The sequence below is a fragment of the Tachysurus vachellii genome, chromosome 24 (assembly GCF_030014155.1).
Source record: "Tachysurus vachellii isolate PV-2020 chromosome 24, HZAU_Pvac_v1, whole genome shotgun sequence".
NCBI classification, from domain to species: Eukaryota; Metazoa; Chordata; class Actinopteri; order Siluriformes; family Bagridae; genus Tachysurus; species Tachysurus vachellii.
This window is the reverse complement of record NC_083483.1, coordinates 5,554,747-5,570,904: the sequence shown is the minus strand read 5'-3', so window position 1 is coordinate 5,570,904 and position 16,158 is coordinate 5,554,747. Positions and strand designations below refer to the sequence as shown.

At 39.7% G+C, this 16,158-nt stretch overlaps 4 protein-coding genes across 4 annotated transcripts; 2 read left to right on the top strand and 2 right to left on the bottom strand.

Annotated features, from left to right (window-relative positions):
- Window positions 1–1,015: 1,015 nt before the first annotated feature.
- trmt10c (tRNA methyltransferase 10C, mitochondrial RNase P subunit) lies at window positions 1,016–2,715 on the bottom strand. Its single transcript, XM_060860714.1, has one exon. It carries the CDS (start codon window positions 2,615–2,617, stop codon window positions 1,184–1,186), a length of 1,434 nt encoding a protein of 477 aa, XP_060716697.1. The 5' UTR covers window positions 2,618–2,715; the 3' UTR covers window positions 1,016–1,183.
- Window positions 2,716–4,216: 1,501 nt separating this feature from the next.
- On the top strand, window positions 4,217–6,293 carry txnl4b (thioredoxin-like 4B). The gene is made up of 3 exons (XM_060860326.1): window positions 4,217–4,398; window positions 4,870–5,021; window positions 5,851–6,293. The coding sequence occupies exons 1-3, from the start codon at window positions 4,267–4,269 to the stop codon at window positions 6,014–6,016; spliced, it is 450 nt and encodes a 149-aa protein (XP_060716309.1). The 5' UTR covers window positions 4,217–4,266; the 3' UTR covers window positions 6,017–6,293.
- A 67-nt stretch (window positions 6,294–6,360) lies between these two features.
- Window positions 6,361–7,448, bottom strand: si:ch73-41e3.7 (uncharacterized protein LOC572312 homolog). The gene has a single exon (XM_060860325.1). The coding sequence runs from the start codon at window positions 7,436–7,438 to the stop codon at window positions 6,443–6,445; it is 996 nt and encodes a 331-aa protein (XP_060716308.1). The 5' UTR covers window positions 7,439–7,448; the 3' UTR covers window positions 6,361–6,442.
- Window positions 7,449–7,950: 502 nt separating this feature from the next.
- On the top strand, window positions 7,951–16,158 carry mrpl16 (mitochondrial ribosomal protein L16). Its single transcript, XM_060860799.1, has 5 exons — window positions 7,951–8,127; window positions 8,236–8,310; window positions 8,488–8,636; window positions 10,074–10,367; window positions 15,580–16,158. The coding sequence occupies exons 1-5, from the start codon at window positions 8,067–8,069 to the stop codon at window positions 15,769–15,771; spliced, it is 771 nt and encodes a 256-aa protein (XP_060716782.1). The 5' UTR covers window positions 7,951–8,066; the 3' UTR covers window positions 15,772–16,158.

The window sequence follows — 16,158 nt, the reverse complement described above, 5'->3', positions numbered from 1 at the left end:
AGGTGACTTCTTTCTTAAAAAAAACAAGATATGGATTTCTGGTCCTTCATTTCTTCTTCAACCACAAGAGTCGTGGCCCATGGATCCTGCTGATGTAGGTGAGATGTCCTCTAATGCCCCAGAAGTAAAAGGCAGTGTTCTAGTGAATACTGTACAAGTTCAGCAAGAGTATGATTTTATACTATACGTCAATCACTATTCGTCATAGATGAGATTGAAAAAAGGCAGAGCTTGGATACGTCGATTCAGGAACATTTTAATTGATCTAAGCAAGAAAAGGAAAAGATTGGAAGGGGGTGAGTAGCTGGGGGTTGGAAGGACGCTCACTTTCTGTTGACTGATTGTAGCAGCAACCAGTGTAGCCGCTAAGAGGCTGAGTAGAGGGAGGTAAAGATGACGCGTTTCTGTTGATATACCTTTCTTTTGAACGTTTCTTTTTGATTTACAGTTTTTTCTTTTTCATTTAGTTTATTTATTTGAGATGATCTTATCTTGTCATCATTACCTTTCTGTTAACATTACAATAAAACCACCTGTACGCAGCTGAAACGCGTCGTCTTTAACTCCCTCTACTCAGCCTCTTAGCGGCTACTGGTCGCTGCTACATAACGTTTCATTAAACATCTTGGAAAAATACGATTCCGTCTATTAAGTACCGAGTTGTTGTTTTTTTCTGCGACACAGCCTTCAAAACACTGAAGCAGATTTTTGTTTAAAGCTCATATTCGTGGCACTGAATTTATTTCTGGGAAAATACAGTGCAACATTTGTACCGCTTCCATTTTAAGATCTTGTTCTTCTGCAGAATCGCAGGAACAGCCAGAGTTTTTAGATTTCCTTACAGAGCAGGGATGTGGTAGACTAGTGGTTAAGGTGTTAGATCACTGACCAGAAGGTTGTGAGTTTGAATCCCAGGTCCACCAGGGTGCCACTGCTGGGCCCCTGAGCAAGGCCCCTAACTCAATTGCTCAGTTGTATAAATTAAATAAATTGTAAGTCAGTCTGGATAAAGGTGTCTGTTAAATGACAAATGTAAATGTTTAATATCAGACGTCTGCTGCGTGATTATGATGTAAAGGACTTTTGAACCACTTACAGCAATAAAGTGTTTATTTGTCAAACGTCGAATTTATTAGACAAGAGCAGTTTCTTTGTTGAAACCGAAATCATGAACGTTTTAAAGTTACTCTTCCTCCCACCAGTTCCTTTTACACTCTACTTTACTGCGTTCCTCCAGTTTGTTTTTCAGAGCGATCCGCAGTTTACTCGGTCCGGATCCGTTTTCCGATATGAACGTCGGTTTGGCTGCGACATCACGCGTGTTCAGGATTTTACGTCTCTGTTTACTCACAAATATTTGGCTTCGTCCTCCCTCTGTGTTCCCTCTGAACTCGTTCACCGGCTTACTGGCTTTCTCTGATCTTTGCACACTGTCTTTACTTCTTTGCTGATGGAAGCCATCGTGTTTTCTCTTGGGCACAAACTCCAGAGCTTTCTCCCAGCTGCCCGTCTCCTTGACCGTCAGCATGATGCGGATCATCTGGTCCAGCGTCAGGTTCTTGGCGCCGATTTCCCAGTGCAGGTATTCGTCCAGAGGCAGGCGTGCCGTGGACAGATTGAGGCGCTTAGCGTTGGCCAGAGAAATGCCAGACTGGATAGATCGGTCCACCATGGCGCCGATGATGTACACCTTGCTGTGGTCGAAGGTGCGGAGCACGTTGGGAGAATCGGCGGTCAGGTAGACGAGGTCGTCCCGCGGAAACACGTCTACGTGCCGCTGGCTGGTAGCGGTGATGAAAAGACGATCCCATGTCTCTTGGCCGTAACGTTTGAGGAGCTCGTGCTGGTAAGCGCCGTCTGGTTGCAGGTTGCAGAAATGTAAATGGAAGGGGTTTACAGAGCGCCTGTTCCAGCCTTCACTCTCCATTAGCTGGGAGATCGTGTTCTCCAGCTCACGCCTCGTCATGTGCTGGCCATAGCTCATATCATAGACCAACGGCTGGCCAAACTGCATGGCCTGAGCTGCTCTCCAGCCTAAAGCTCTGTCCATAGAACGAGTCCAGAACTGCATCAGATACGTGTTTTTGACTTTGGGTTCTTCACCGTCCTCCTCGGCGTCTTCCAGCCTGTCTGTCCGTCCTGCCTCCTCCACGTCCACTTCTGTCAACCTCTCTGCTTTCTTTTTTTCCCTTTTCTCTCTGTTGGCTTTCTTATGACCTTCTTTTATAGCCAGGTACTTGAGGTATTTTCTCTTGGAGGACTTGGTGGCGAGCTCTGCGACCGTCTCCAGTTGTTCATCTGTAATGTTTTCAGGGACCTTTTTTCCAGCTTGTCGCCACATGTCCACCAGCGTGCGGCTCGCCTCCATCAGAGATCCGTCTTTTTCTCCTGCTGAGGTTTCTTCTTCTTCTCTGTGTTTGGGTTTCTCATCTTGTGATGCCTGGGATCTCATCACTGATTTCCACACATCCAAGTCAAGCTCAGGTTTATGTTGAGGAGCATCAGATTTCAAACTCCATCCTGTACTCAGGGATCTGATTGTGCTGAGAGCTGAACAGGACACTGGAGGGAGAAATCTCCTTAACACAGCCACAGTATAAACCCTGACAATCATCATGGGCTATAATGACCTAAAGCTGCTTGATTAACCTGTTAAATCAGTAACACAAATATCAACACATGCTCTAGTCCTCTATCTCAGGTCACGTGGATTATCGGTGCATTAACGAATTTAGTCCGTAGTGAAACAAAAATACACGTGACATCATTTAATAATTTCCAACGAGCCACAAATCACAAGACATAAAAGTTACAAAACGTTTGAGGAGACAAATTGGCCGAGATAAAAATACGTACAAAAAAATACGTTTATTTATATTTTATTATTAAAAACATGTTTCTACACGGACGAAATTGAACGGTGCTGGTTGGAGGATTTCCGCTCAGAATTGGGCCGTGTTCCAAACACTGCACCCTCGAGGGCTCGTGATCCGTTTCACGTCTCTAACCGTCATAGTTATAATACTGTATACACTAGATGTCGCCTTGTATACGGCAGTTCATTGAAACCAATGCGTCAACTGAGCCGCCATCTTGGTACGGGGGACCCCCTCCTCTTAATGCATTAGCGTCAATGTAGGCAAAGAAATAAAATCACCATAAAACGTCATGAATGCGATTTCTAGTTTTTTTTGGTTCCAAATGTCAGACATGTATTTAACTTTAAGTCCAGAGAAAATTTAAGGTTTTGATATTAAGATAATCTATTTTTTTTTTTTACAATATAGTGCATAGTGCTAGTAGGTGTAAGTTTATTACTTACATTCTTCCACTTGAGTAAACTTCATATGAACAATCACTACTTACCTTATAGCCTACTGCATGTAACACTGCTACAATGGTGTGACTACATGTTTAAACATTTAAATTGTATTGGTTTATTAAATATGATACAAAACAAATATAAACAGCAAGTATATTATACATTTTTTTTATAAACATAAGATAAAAAAAATCCAAACCCTTTTCAGACATAATGTCATTAAATATGTCTTTAAGTGCAGTAACTTGATAAAAGAGCATTCTGCTTGTGTTAAGTCCAGGACAATCTAATAAAATATGTTTGACAGATAAGGGAATCTTACAAAACATACATAAAGTTGGGTTTTCACCTTTAAGCAAAAAAGCATGGGGTCAATTTTTAATGTCCTTATTAAGAGCTTCGGAATCTACAAACATTGTCTGTTTTCCTGTCAAAAACTAATGGGTAACTATCATGGATTAGCTGTGGTCGTTAACCAAGGACTAAAACAAACCAACGGAACCAGAAATATAATTTCCTAACATTCAATATCATAAAACACATTCTCACTTGTGTAATGTAATCACTTGCTGTCTGGTTTTTAGATTTCTTTCATGTGAACAACCAAATACAGCACAGAAGTCCGGCATCGTCCATGCATTTGAGGTAAAGGAGCACCGTACAAAGATGGCGGCGGTTTTGACGCAATTTTAGGACCCCAAGGCGACATCTAGTGTATATATCTATGTCTAACCGTACACGTCTATGGTCTCTAAAGTGCAGACTCTGAGGAGTGCAGGAGTGCGTAAGGCGCGATTTGGGACAAGACCGTTGTGCGTCGCCTTCTTCACGATGATTGGCTAGATCTCTAAATTCGATTAGATTATTAGCCAATCAGCGCGCTAGGACGAAGACGGTGCGACGAGTAAACGTTCTCGGTTTGATATCGAAACACTTGTGAAACGATGAGTTTGTTTTTGCCCAAATTGTCGTGCAAGAAGGATTTAGATGAAGTCATTAAAACGGTCGCTGAGAAAGTGCTGGTGTTGCGTTTTGGACGAGATGAAGACTCTGTTTGTATGCAGCTGGACGAAATTGTAAGTCGTGTGGTTTACTGTGTTATAACCTGACATACAGTAGAACCAACCAGTGTCTCCTCCTGTGTCCTCCAATGTCCCTCCTGTGTGTCCCCCTGTGTCCTTCCAGTGTCTCCCTGTGTCCTCCAATGTCCCTCCTGTGGCCCCTCCAGTGTCCCCCTGTGTCCTCCAATGTCCCTCCTGTGGCCCCTCACGTGTCCTTCCAGTGTCCCCTCCAGTGTCCTCCAATGTCCCTCCTGTGGCGCCTGTGTCCTCCAATGTTCCTCCCGTGTCCCCCTGTGTCCTCCAATGTCCCTCCTGTGTCCTCCAATGTCCTTCCCGTGTCCCTCCTGTGTCCTCCAATGTCCCTCCTGTGTCCTCCAATGTCCTTCCCGTGTCCCTCCTGTGTCCTCCAATGTCCCTCCTGTGTCCTCCAATGTCCCTCCTGTGTCCCTCCTTTGCCATTTATGTTGTCCTTATTTTTCTTTGCAGCTGTCCAAAACATCCCATAACCTGAGTAATATGACTTCTATTTATCTCGTGGACGTGGATAAAGTACCAGTTTACACCCGATACTTTGACATAAGTTATATTCCTTCAACTGTCTTCTTCTTCAATGGGCAGCACATGAAGGTGGATTATGGGTGAGTACAAACTCATTAAAGCCACTCAGCAGCAGCTGAAGTAAATAAATAAGTATTAAATCTCTGTAGCACAAACTCCTGGTTACTGTGTTTATAAACTCTAGACTTTGGAACATTTCATGACTCATTAATGCAGTTATGAAGCTGTGATGTTCAGAAGAAACAGACAATCACTAACCATTGGGTCTTGCTGCACTATTCCTCAAACTTCAGCTGAGTTTTGTTTTCAGTTACGTAAAGCTAAATGCTTATAGTGAAATCTAAAAACAAGTGCCACGAAGAACAAGGAAAGAATAATCTGAATTATTTTACCATTTCTTTATCAAATCTGTTGAATGTATCAAATATTTGTTGGTGTAACAAGCTCATAAACTTTGGGTATTTTTTTCATTTGAAAACACACATTTAATGACAACTTAAGACATCAACGCAATTTTATTCACTGAAACAAAAAGAATTTTTTTTTTAAAAAAAGGCAGAAACTTCCAGATTTTACAAAGAAAACATTTTTTTTTTTCCAGATAATTTCAGGATGAGGTTGTAGGTATTAAGTTGTGTGTGCGTTACATTTAGGTTGGTTCCTCCACATAAACAGATTATTTGGTCATGTGGATGTGAATTGTCCACCAACCAGATTATTCCTGGACACTGTTGTGCCTGTGATGGTAACTTTTCATTTATAGCTGGACTTTGGTTACAGCCAGACAACACATCAACCTATATAGTAGATTTATCAGAAGAAAACAAAAAGTGCAGATACAAGAAGAAATACAAGTATTGTTCTTATTTGGCTTCTGTATATCATCATAATCCTGTATTTTTCCATCAGGTCTCCAGATCATACCAAGTTTGTCGGCTGTTTTAAAACAAAGCAGGACTTCGTCGATCTTGTTGAGGTGATCTATCGTGGTGCCATGAGAGGAAAACTGATCGTGCACAGCCCTATTGATCCACGAAATATTCCTAAATATGATCTGCTCTACCATGGGATTTAGCTGTGAATAATTTCACCACAGATTTAGGGGCTGGGTTTGTGAAATGTACATTATATTACATGGATATGAAGACAAAAGTACTAGAGTTTGAGGTAAATGGTGTTTGAGGTATTCGTAAATCAAATGAATAACTTTGTAGTTATTTCCTATGGAAATGCATTTTAGATTAAAAAAAGTCATCATTCCCATATTAGTTGTTTTCATATGTGTGAATGATACTGTACCCTTTTGTTGTTTGAAAAATGTAAAGAATTAGCATTTGTATACTTGTTAAAAATGAGTAAAAATAAAACCCAATGGATAGTTTGGACGTTGTACCTGAAGTTGTTCAATAAACTAATTTCCACCAAATATTACACACTGCTTTTACTGATTTAATGACGCTTGTCCTATTTAAATTCACATCCTAGATACAAGTATCCACATTCAAGAAATATTATTGTTTCCATCTGTAGTGCTGCTCAGCTTCCTTGTGCTGAGGCTCCTGCTTCTAGTAACGATGCCGAAGGGTGTCGGTGCAACCGCAGGCCTCATCAGTTTGGTAAAGAAACGAAATATAGATTCCATACACACAGCAGGTGCTGTCTCATGGCACTGTGTCCCTGCTGACATCATCCTGCAACCAGCCTTTAGTGAACCCACCGGCCGATTCTTGGGCTTGCTGCTCAGCACCCATGTGCTGGAATGTACCTTGATCCATTCGCACCCTGAAGGTCCGAGCGGTTGGTGCCACAGGCTGTGTGAAGAATCGACAAAGGCCACATCACACCTCCGCTGTTGGATCTCTTCTAACCGACAGCATAAGAGATGAACAAAAGCTAAGCCTCCGTAACCATGTGCCACCACTGCAATTTGCTCTGCAGTGCTGTTTAACAGCAACTGATCCCAGACTTTGAGCACATGTTCCTCTGGGGTCATTGCACCTTCGTTGGGGTTCATCAACAAAACAGCACAGGATTCCCCCAAAGCCCAGCGAATGTATGGGATCTGACTTCCTTGCTCTAGACCATCATGGGCTACAGCTTTCCAACTCCATACACCACACCTTATAGTGCCTTTATCCTGGATCAGGACCATTAGCATCCCATGATTTTCCAAAGCCCCTGGACTCATGTAGACAAAACCAGGATCAGTGGCATCAGATTGGCTTCCTTTATCCAGGTACACTTTGATCAGGTTATACTCACTTTCAAGGATACCGTAAACATGCTGGGAGATGTAGCCACAAAGAGCCGCATGTTCCCTCATCGTCGCTTGGACGTCCTTGAGCTGGAACGAGAACTTGTAGGGTTTCAGTGTGTCTTTGTGACACAGACGTCCATCCTCGGCAAAGGAATACGGGAACTCTGACGGTGTTTTATTTTTTACCTCAGAACACCCTGACATCTTTACAGCCTGAGTTGTACGTGCACTAAACTGCATACAAAACCACTTTGGGTGTAATATTCTAGAAGGTAACAGATAAGTGAGGATGGAGTCAGGTTCCTTCTTTATGTTCTCAAACACACCTGATTCAAATCTCTTGCTAAGTGCTAATATAAATCAGGTGTTTACTCTGGAAAGCACTTCTTTCACCTTAAGCTGGAGGTTTAATATAGTTTAATATTGTGTTTAAACTTGTATCATAATTAAGACTCAAATCCCACAGAAATCCTGCTTATGATTAACATTTGCTTTGATAAAAGGAGGCAAGAAATTCTTGTTTTTTTGGTTTTCCTTCAATGTGACTTTCATGCACACATCATTCAGGCATTCATGTAATTAAGTCACGTCCTGCATCATAAGACAAATGTTTAATATCTTGTTAAAGATAAGAAGTCTGTGTAGTTTTTAATATGAGATCAAATGATTTGGGATGATTCTGTGAGAGAGAAAAATCTGTCTATGTAAACGGAACTTTGTTTCCCGGTCCTGGTTTTCAGCGGACGTATTTCAACGCTTCACCATACGTAGCTGAAGAAAGATGGCCGCGACCTTGTTGAAGGCGTGTTGATGAAATGGAGATGATTTTCTGATGTTATAGTTTAATCCTGTAACATTACAGTCGATCATGTTTGCGGTGTTTAGATGCGTGTTTTCAGGGCTGTCGAGCAGGACGTTAGAAGCTCCAGGTAAATAAACACTTGTTATGATTTATACGTTTTTTGTTTTTCTTTATGAACTCAAACGTTAAAGTGTTTTATAAGAGAGAATTTTTCTCTATGCTTTCCCACGTCCAGCTATAATGCAGCAGCATCACATTAAAGTGCTTTGTGCTGGGTTGAAGACTTATGATGTTCCTCCAGACTTCACTGGTAATGTTTATGGTCTTATAATAAATCATTAACTACATCATCACTGCACAGGAATCACATCATTTGGCTCTCATGATGATTTAAACTTCATTATGGTTCAGAAGTGTAACATAAAGACACTAAACGATCAGCATGTCGTTATTAATGATGTTTTAAATCACACTTTGTCTTGTACAGATTTGGTTTTACCAGAAAAGCCCAAACTCAAATTCCTCAATAAGGTCCCTAATTTAAAAAAGGCCAAGAAGGAGATGAAGAAGCTGCGTGACATCCAGGGTCCAGCGAATTCTGCTAACACGTTCAGATGGGGACAGTATGGCATTCTGGTCAGATTTATTTTCCCCCTGTAGACTGTCAATATATTCATTGCATGCTTAAAGGTGGGGTGCACGATGTCTGAAAGCCGATGTTGACATTAGAAATCACCAAAACAAACACGCCCCTAACCCAAATGGGTGTCACCCCTGTTTTGATAGCTCCGCCCACACATACATACGTAACCAAGGCAACTGTTATGGCGGAACCCGCTGGGGCGGCTGGCCGAGGGGATATTTTTATTAATAAATGAACACAATGAGTAATATTATGGTAATACACATGTGTTTGTGTAGAACTGTGTGTTGTACCGTGAAAGTTTTAGCTCCGTTTCACACAGAAGACGACGTTCAACACCTAGAACCCGAGGCAGAGGTAACGGCAGGTATCCACATTGTCAATGTTTCAATCACTTTCTGCTAATGTCACACATGCACACTGAACACTTTCTCCGCTGCATACTGACAAGACACGCCCCTTTCTGCTCATTGGCTACACGTTTGTTCTGTCAGTCGGCCCTGTTTTCTGAAGCATTTTTGAAACATCGTGCACCCCACATTTAATATCTTTCTATATCTATGTTCAGGTGAATGACTCATGTCGATGGATGAAGCTGTGACGCACTTGGGATGGGATTTTTGAAACACATGCTTTCGGTTTATAATATAGTGATTTTTTTTTTATTAAGGCTGTCCAGCTTGATTAGTATACATTTTGATTAAAGCTCTTTAAAGAAACATGGTTTATTTTTATAGGACACTGGTGTCGATCGCATCTTTTCATCGTGAGCAGAAACATTTTGGTGTCATGTGACTGTAACAGACAGTGGATGCCGTGTTGACAACCAAAGAAATGAAAGAAATAGTGCTTTACTTTGTTCTTACACATACCTGCTGCTACGTCAGGTGTGAAACTATTGTGAAATGTGTGACATTATAATGTTGTATTACAGGTTGGTGAACTATTTTCTGAGCAATCAAGATAAGACACAATCCATAAATCTCTAATTTCAATCATGTTCGTTCTATAAAAATATATAGTGTGTGTGTGTGTAATATATATATATATATATATATATATATATATATATATATATATATATATATATATATATATATATAAATATAATGTATGTGTGTATATATATATAATGTGTGTGTATATATATATATAATATATATACACACAAACACACAGTGGTGTGAAAAAGTGTTGGCTCCCTTCCTGATTTTTTTCACGTTTGTAACACTTCAATGTTTCAGATAATCAAACATTTAAAAATTAGTTAAAGATAACACGAGTAAACACAACATGCCTTTTTTAAATGAAGGTTTTATTATTAAAATCCAAACCCACTTGTTCCTGTGTGAAAAGGTGTCAAATTTTGTACATTGTCATGCAAATAAATCTGTCCCCAGTATGTCTCTTAAACCTACTGTGTTTTGTAGGCCATGGGTGGAGGCTATCTGCACTGGGGCCATATGGAGATGATGAGGCTGACTATAAATCGGCGTATGGACTCGCGCACTACCTTTGCCCGTTGGCGGATTAGCGCTCCTTACAAGCCCATTACACGTAAAGGCCTGGGTCAGCGCATGGGAGGAGGCAAAGGTGCCATTGATCACTATGTTACACCGGTAAAGAGCGGTCGGTTGATAGTAGAGGTCGGAGGTCATCTTGAACTCGGGGAAGTGGATTCTGTGCTTAAAGAAGTGGCAAAGAAGCTGCCCTTCCCAGCCAAGGTTCGCTTTTAATTTTATCTTTAATCTGTGAGTTTTCTTATAACTGCCCTTATGTGTCTTCTGTGTAAAATAAATGATTCTACAGGATGTGTTAAGCATATTGCATGCGGTAAAGTTTGAATGATTGCACTGAAGTGATGCTTGAACTCGGGTTCCTGTCTGTGTGGAGGTTTCTGTGTTGTCTCTTGTGTCTCCACTGAATTCTCTGGTTTCCTTCCAGACAAAAATGATGGAAAGGTGAATTGGTTTAGCTCTAAATTGCCACCGTGTGTGAGCGTGAGCATGTGTGTGTGTGTGCATGGTGCTTTATGACAGACTGGAAGGTCTCGCATCTCAGTGTGTGTGTTCTCTCCTGGGATCGGCTTCATCATGTGATTTTAATTAATGAAGTGAAAAACATCTGAGGCATCAAGATAAACGGTCCCTCGTTCATCTTCACTATCTGAATGACCCGGATGAACATGCACAGAAACTCCACACAGAGTCTATATCGTGTTTATAACTTCTCATCATTTGGAAAATCCTCATTTTCCTAACGTTTATGTGATCCTCATATGCGCTCATCGTCACAGTCACAAACACGATTGCTTTTTTTCTTCTGTGAGTCAAGTAGAGCGTCAGGTTTTTTTCCAGGTGGAACGTAAAAAAAATAAAAATGACACATCTTCTAGAATTTCTGTAGAAACCCAATCAGACTATGATTTTGAAATTCCTGACGTGTTTCTAGTTTCAAAGCTCGTCCAAGGCCGCGACTAACTTGTACACAGTGCTAATATATATATATATATATATGTATGTGTATAATGAACTTTTTCTAACACAACTTGGATCACAATTTGTGAAACATATTTTTTATTTCTTACAGTAGAACAGCTTGCTGTAAGGAATAAAAAATGTGTTTGATTAAAAAGATGATGGTGAAGATCTTAATGAAGATCTAGTTTTAAGTCCATGCTAAAGACCCACTTATTTTCTCTAGCCTTTTCATGATTTGCCCAGGGGTTTATGTCTGTTTACATCTGGTTTATGGTTTTATTTATCTCACCTTCTTTTACACTGGTTATTTGATTTTATTATTTATTGATTTTTATATATATTTACATATATACATATATTTTTTTAAGAATTCTTATTTTAGTTTCTTGAACTACTTTGTGCATGTGTGTATTCTTAAGCGTATGTGTGTGTATGTCAAACGCACTGTGAAGCACTTTGGTCAGCCATGTGGCTGTTTGTACTTGTGCTATACAAATAAAGTTGAACTTGAACTTGAACTTAATGAAGAACAAGAAGTTTATGCCAGAGACAAAATACATGAAGTACTTTGAATTCATTGGAGTCAGTAAGAACACAGGACAAATCCTGCTCCAGCATTTTATACCGTTTTCCCTTTTTGTAGTTTAAAAGAGGTTCCGCTTTGAATGTGTATTGAGCGTAAGAACTGAGTGTCTCCCAAATGGCTGGGATACACTTTGTTGTCTAGCCGGATGTCTTTAAATGTTAATCATGGTCATGTACACCTTGGATTGGTATTGTTACAATTGTTATCAACCAAATGGTCACTTTAAATGTTAACCACAGTCACATAGACCCTTTGTTAGTGGCCATCCTTGATGTCCTGCTTGCGCTCCCATACTAACGATTGAATCGAGTTTATTCATTTAGAGATCTAAACGTATTACCTTATGATACGTAAGCCTTTTTAGGAATGAGCTCTTTTAGATGTGTATCTTGGAGTGGAATCTGGTTGCAGTTATCTAATTTCTTGCAATGTGCACATATGAATGAAAATTAAAACTGATCCTAATCTTTTTGGTTTGACTTGTTTCTGCATCAGGTTCATCAGGACGACGAGGAAACATTGACGTAATTATTTGTTTACGGACGCAACGTCTGTAAGATATCGGTCTGAAAATGTTGTTTATTTAAGGGAACCTTTCTGAGAATCGTATTTTTGACACACGGATACAAAGTGAAAGTAAAAATAACCAAACCAGTTTTGATGGTTTTAACCAGATAACCAGACCAGTTTTCAAAAGCAGGCGTCGTTTATATCTATAAGCATGACTCTGGTTTCCTTATTGACCCAGCGATCTCTCGAAGGTTAAAAGTGTCCTGACTAATCCGACAGAATGGGCCGAAGAATAATCTATGAAAAAAAGAAACCTACACATCGGGATGCTTTCCCTGTTTATAGACGTGATCATGAGGCACATGGAGGTGTTCATGTTCTCCTGTCCATGTCCTGACAGGTCTTTATATTCAACTCCAACCTGTGTTTGTTTAGAATGTTCTCTGAAACATGGTGTCACATTTCGATGAACTGCACTGACTAATTGTCGAAGTCATACACAAGCGCACACAAGTGTGTGAAACGCCTCAGCCGCACATAAGCGGACTCCAGTCGAGTGTGACGGCCGAGAGAGAAACTTTAGGTGTTTCAGAGTAGACGGATTATATAATTTATATGGTTAGGTTCGTATATATATATATTTGGCCCAATTTTCAAAGTTTTGGCTTTGTATTTCATCAGAATGAAACCATCAGGATTAATTTTGAAGTGCAGACTTTCAGCTTCAATTCAGAAGGGGTTGAAGAAAAATATCAAGTATCAAAGGAGTGGCTACTCTTAAAAGCTGTAATACCAAAACCCTTCTTCCAGTTTGTACTTTCAGTTCATATCCATTATACAACTAGAGCTTGAATTTTGTTAAATACCTGAAAAAAATTGTCCAAATATATATACATGGACCGAACTGTAAGGGCTTAGGGGTGTGGTATATTGACGACAAATAATATCTTGATGTTACCTAGAATTTTGTTGATCTCCATAATCAGATGTTATTTTGCGCCATTTAAAAATGAGCCTAAGAATGTCTTATCTTGTACTAGCTTCCTTTCTACTTAAAGCCTTTTACCGAAGCCCTGCTATAAGGTGAATTGTGCCGTACAAGAAACAAGCAAAAATATGAACCTTGTAATAAGAAATTTCAATCAAACTTCTGTTTAAAAGCCGTACAAGAAAAACTTTGTAAACAAACAAATCGCTCCCTTTTTAAGTACTGTAAAATTTTCCAATGTTAAAAAAAAAAAAAAAAAAAAAAACTAGCCCTATAGTATTTATTTTAATTCAATGACTTCAATCTAACTTGACGTTATGTCCAATACTGCACAAAAAAAATGAAACGGCCGTAGAATTTGAAACGGATTCGTCAAAAAATATCGTGAGTAATCAAATGATCCTACTGTAAATAAAGTCAAGTATTTAAAGACTAAACGGTGAAATAGTCTTTATCATTTAGTCAACCGGACAGAGGGGACAGACTTTCAATGGCTCGAACTTTTTTTTTCTGGGTTTCTTTTGGATTCACACGTTTCTAGTTGTGCGATTTAAAAACCCCAGCAGTTCACAACATCTGTCTTGAGAGCAGCGTGTTGACATGTCACCTCTGCTTGAGGCAATTTACAAAGTCTTTGGAAATGTATTTCTTGTGTTTACCGCCAGTCAAGTGGATTTACGTCACTGTAGTAGCTCTGGATCTCTTTTTCATTAGCAATGTGCTGAGACTCGACTCTGAATTCCTGTGGTTTCTGGAAATAATCCTCGTCACCTGCTCCAGGTTCAGCTGTCATAGCCTGAGCAGAAGCAGTCGAGGGGTCTGGGGTATTGCTGTTGTCCTCTGTCACCATAGCCATGAGTTCTTCAGTTACAAGTCGCTTACCTGAGAGGACCGAGTGCTTTGCTTTCCGCCTTCAGAGCCTCAAGATCTTGCCATGTTGGTGCTTTTTTTTCTGCAGTTAAAACTTGACAAATGGCCTTTTCCTGCTCAAGAAACCTCTCAATCCTTCGCTGTCTTGAATCGCATCTTCTTGGTGACTCCCATCAGTTTCTGTTGAAGCTTCAGCTGCTCTTATGAATCAGCAAATGCTTGTTTTTTTCTTTTTCCAGCAGCGTTCAATGGCGCTATATGTTCTAGGATCCCACATGCTCGTCTCTGGAAAACATTTAAAAATTTAAAATAGACATAAAAATATTTCATTTGAGTCATTTGAACATTCAAAGTAAGAAAGTATGACATTTTATTTGTATTACAATTTTATATTATAATTATTATTATATTTTAACTTCTAATTTGCTTTATTTATTATATTGCTTAATTATCTCCCCCCCCCCCCGAACACAAAAAAAACAAATACCAGATCTGTTTTACTTACATTTTATTTTACAGAAGCACAAGAATTGATAACTTTTGGTAATATGAAACATGTGGCCAAAACAAGGAAGCCAGTTGTCTTCAGATTGCCTTCTTTTAGACCTTGAGCAATGATGTCACCTGTGTGCTCATGTGAAAGTAAGACTTGCAGACTGTAGCGTCGGAGTTGCCAGGTTTCATCACGGAAACGTGTTGTCAGGGATATGTTTGGTTCACGGGTTCAGCCTGACCACAAATTGGTGGTTGTGGCACAATGTATAGCTTTCTGCATTCCACGTGCAAGAATTTAACAACGCGACTTGTATTATTTAGGTAGCGCTGTTTGACTGAAGTATTTTCACCAAGTCAGTGTGTATCTCCGGTCGAACGTCTTTAAAACCAACTGTCTGAACCGCTCGAGATTTGATTGGTTTCTGAAAATGAGTGACGTTTATAATGATTGCACATATCGTTAAAACAACAATTACAATTTTAAATTTATTTATTTAAATTTATTGCACACGATATGGCGCACACCCCTAATAAGGGCACGCATGTGCATATTTATTTATTTATTTATTTATTTATTTATGTGTAGTTCTGTGTGTGTACATGCTTGTGTCTGTTTCACTTTATTACATACACTAAGCACATAATTATTTTTTATCTAAGCGCAATCTCTGGTGATCGATCTTGGTGTGTTTGTTGGTATCAGATGTCCTAGTTTAATTATTTCTCAACTGCTGATCTGGGAATTTCACATACAACACAATTGTACATTGGTGTATTGATCAGGTGTCCATGCAATTATTTGATAATTATTTATTTATTTATTTTTTTGGTGGAATACTTTTTGTTGAGTTTCTCAACATGGTGTAATGTTGTAACACTTCATTGGAGTACAAACTTTCTGTAAATTTGATCTGTGCAACAGTTGGTATATTCATAGTCTTTTATATTTCTTCCTGTTCTTTTGTATCTTCCGAATATTTCAGCAAATGTTTTTTTTCCCCATACAGGTGGTGAGCAGAGAGAGTCTGGCTGCCATGCAGAAAGAGCAAGCTGAGAGAGAGGCTAATAACCAGAACCCGTGGACCTTCGAGAGAATAGTGAGGTCTAACATGCTCGGCATCCGCAAAGTCATCAGCCCGTTTGACCTCCACAATCAAGGCCGCTACACCGGAAAGTTCTTCAATCCGGAAAGAGTCTGAGCTCAAATGAAGCATGATGGGCTGGAAAACATCAGCTGAACTCAGAAATGTGTGAAAAACCTTGTGTGAGATTTATCTGCACACTGCATCCTGTGTTAGATTATGATCACACTCGGGTGAAAAGACTCGTATATCGTATCACGATGCGGTTGCTGAAGGATCAGAAGAATACGAATGTTGTAGGCCAACCATTGTGGCACAAAGTGTTTCACAATGTTTTATATATTAAAGCATACTTACACCGAGCCTCGGTTATGAATCTTTTAGTAAAGTTTGTGTACATATTTGTTTAAACCGACCTGAAACAGTGAAGGATGAAGCAGAAAGTCAGACCAGAAGTCATTTCGACTCACTTTTATGCCAATAAAATACTTAGCAGTGGTTACA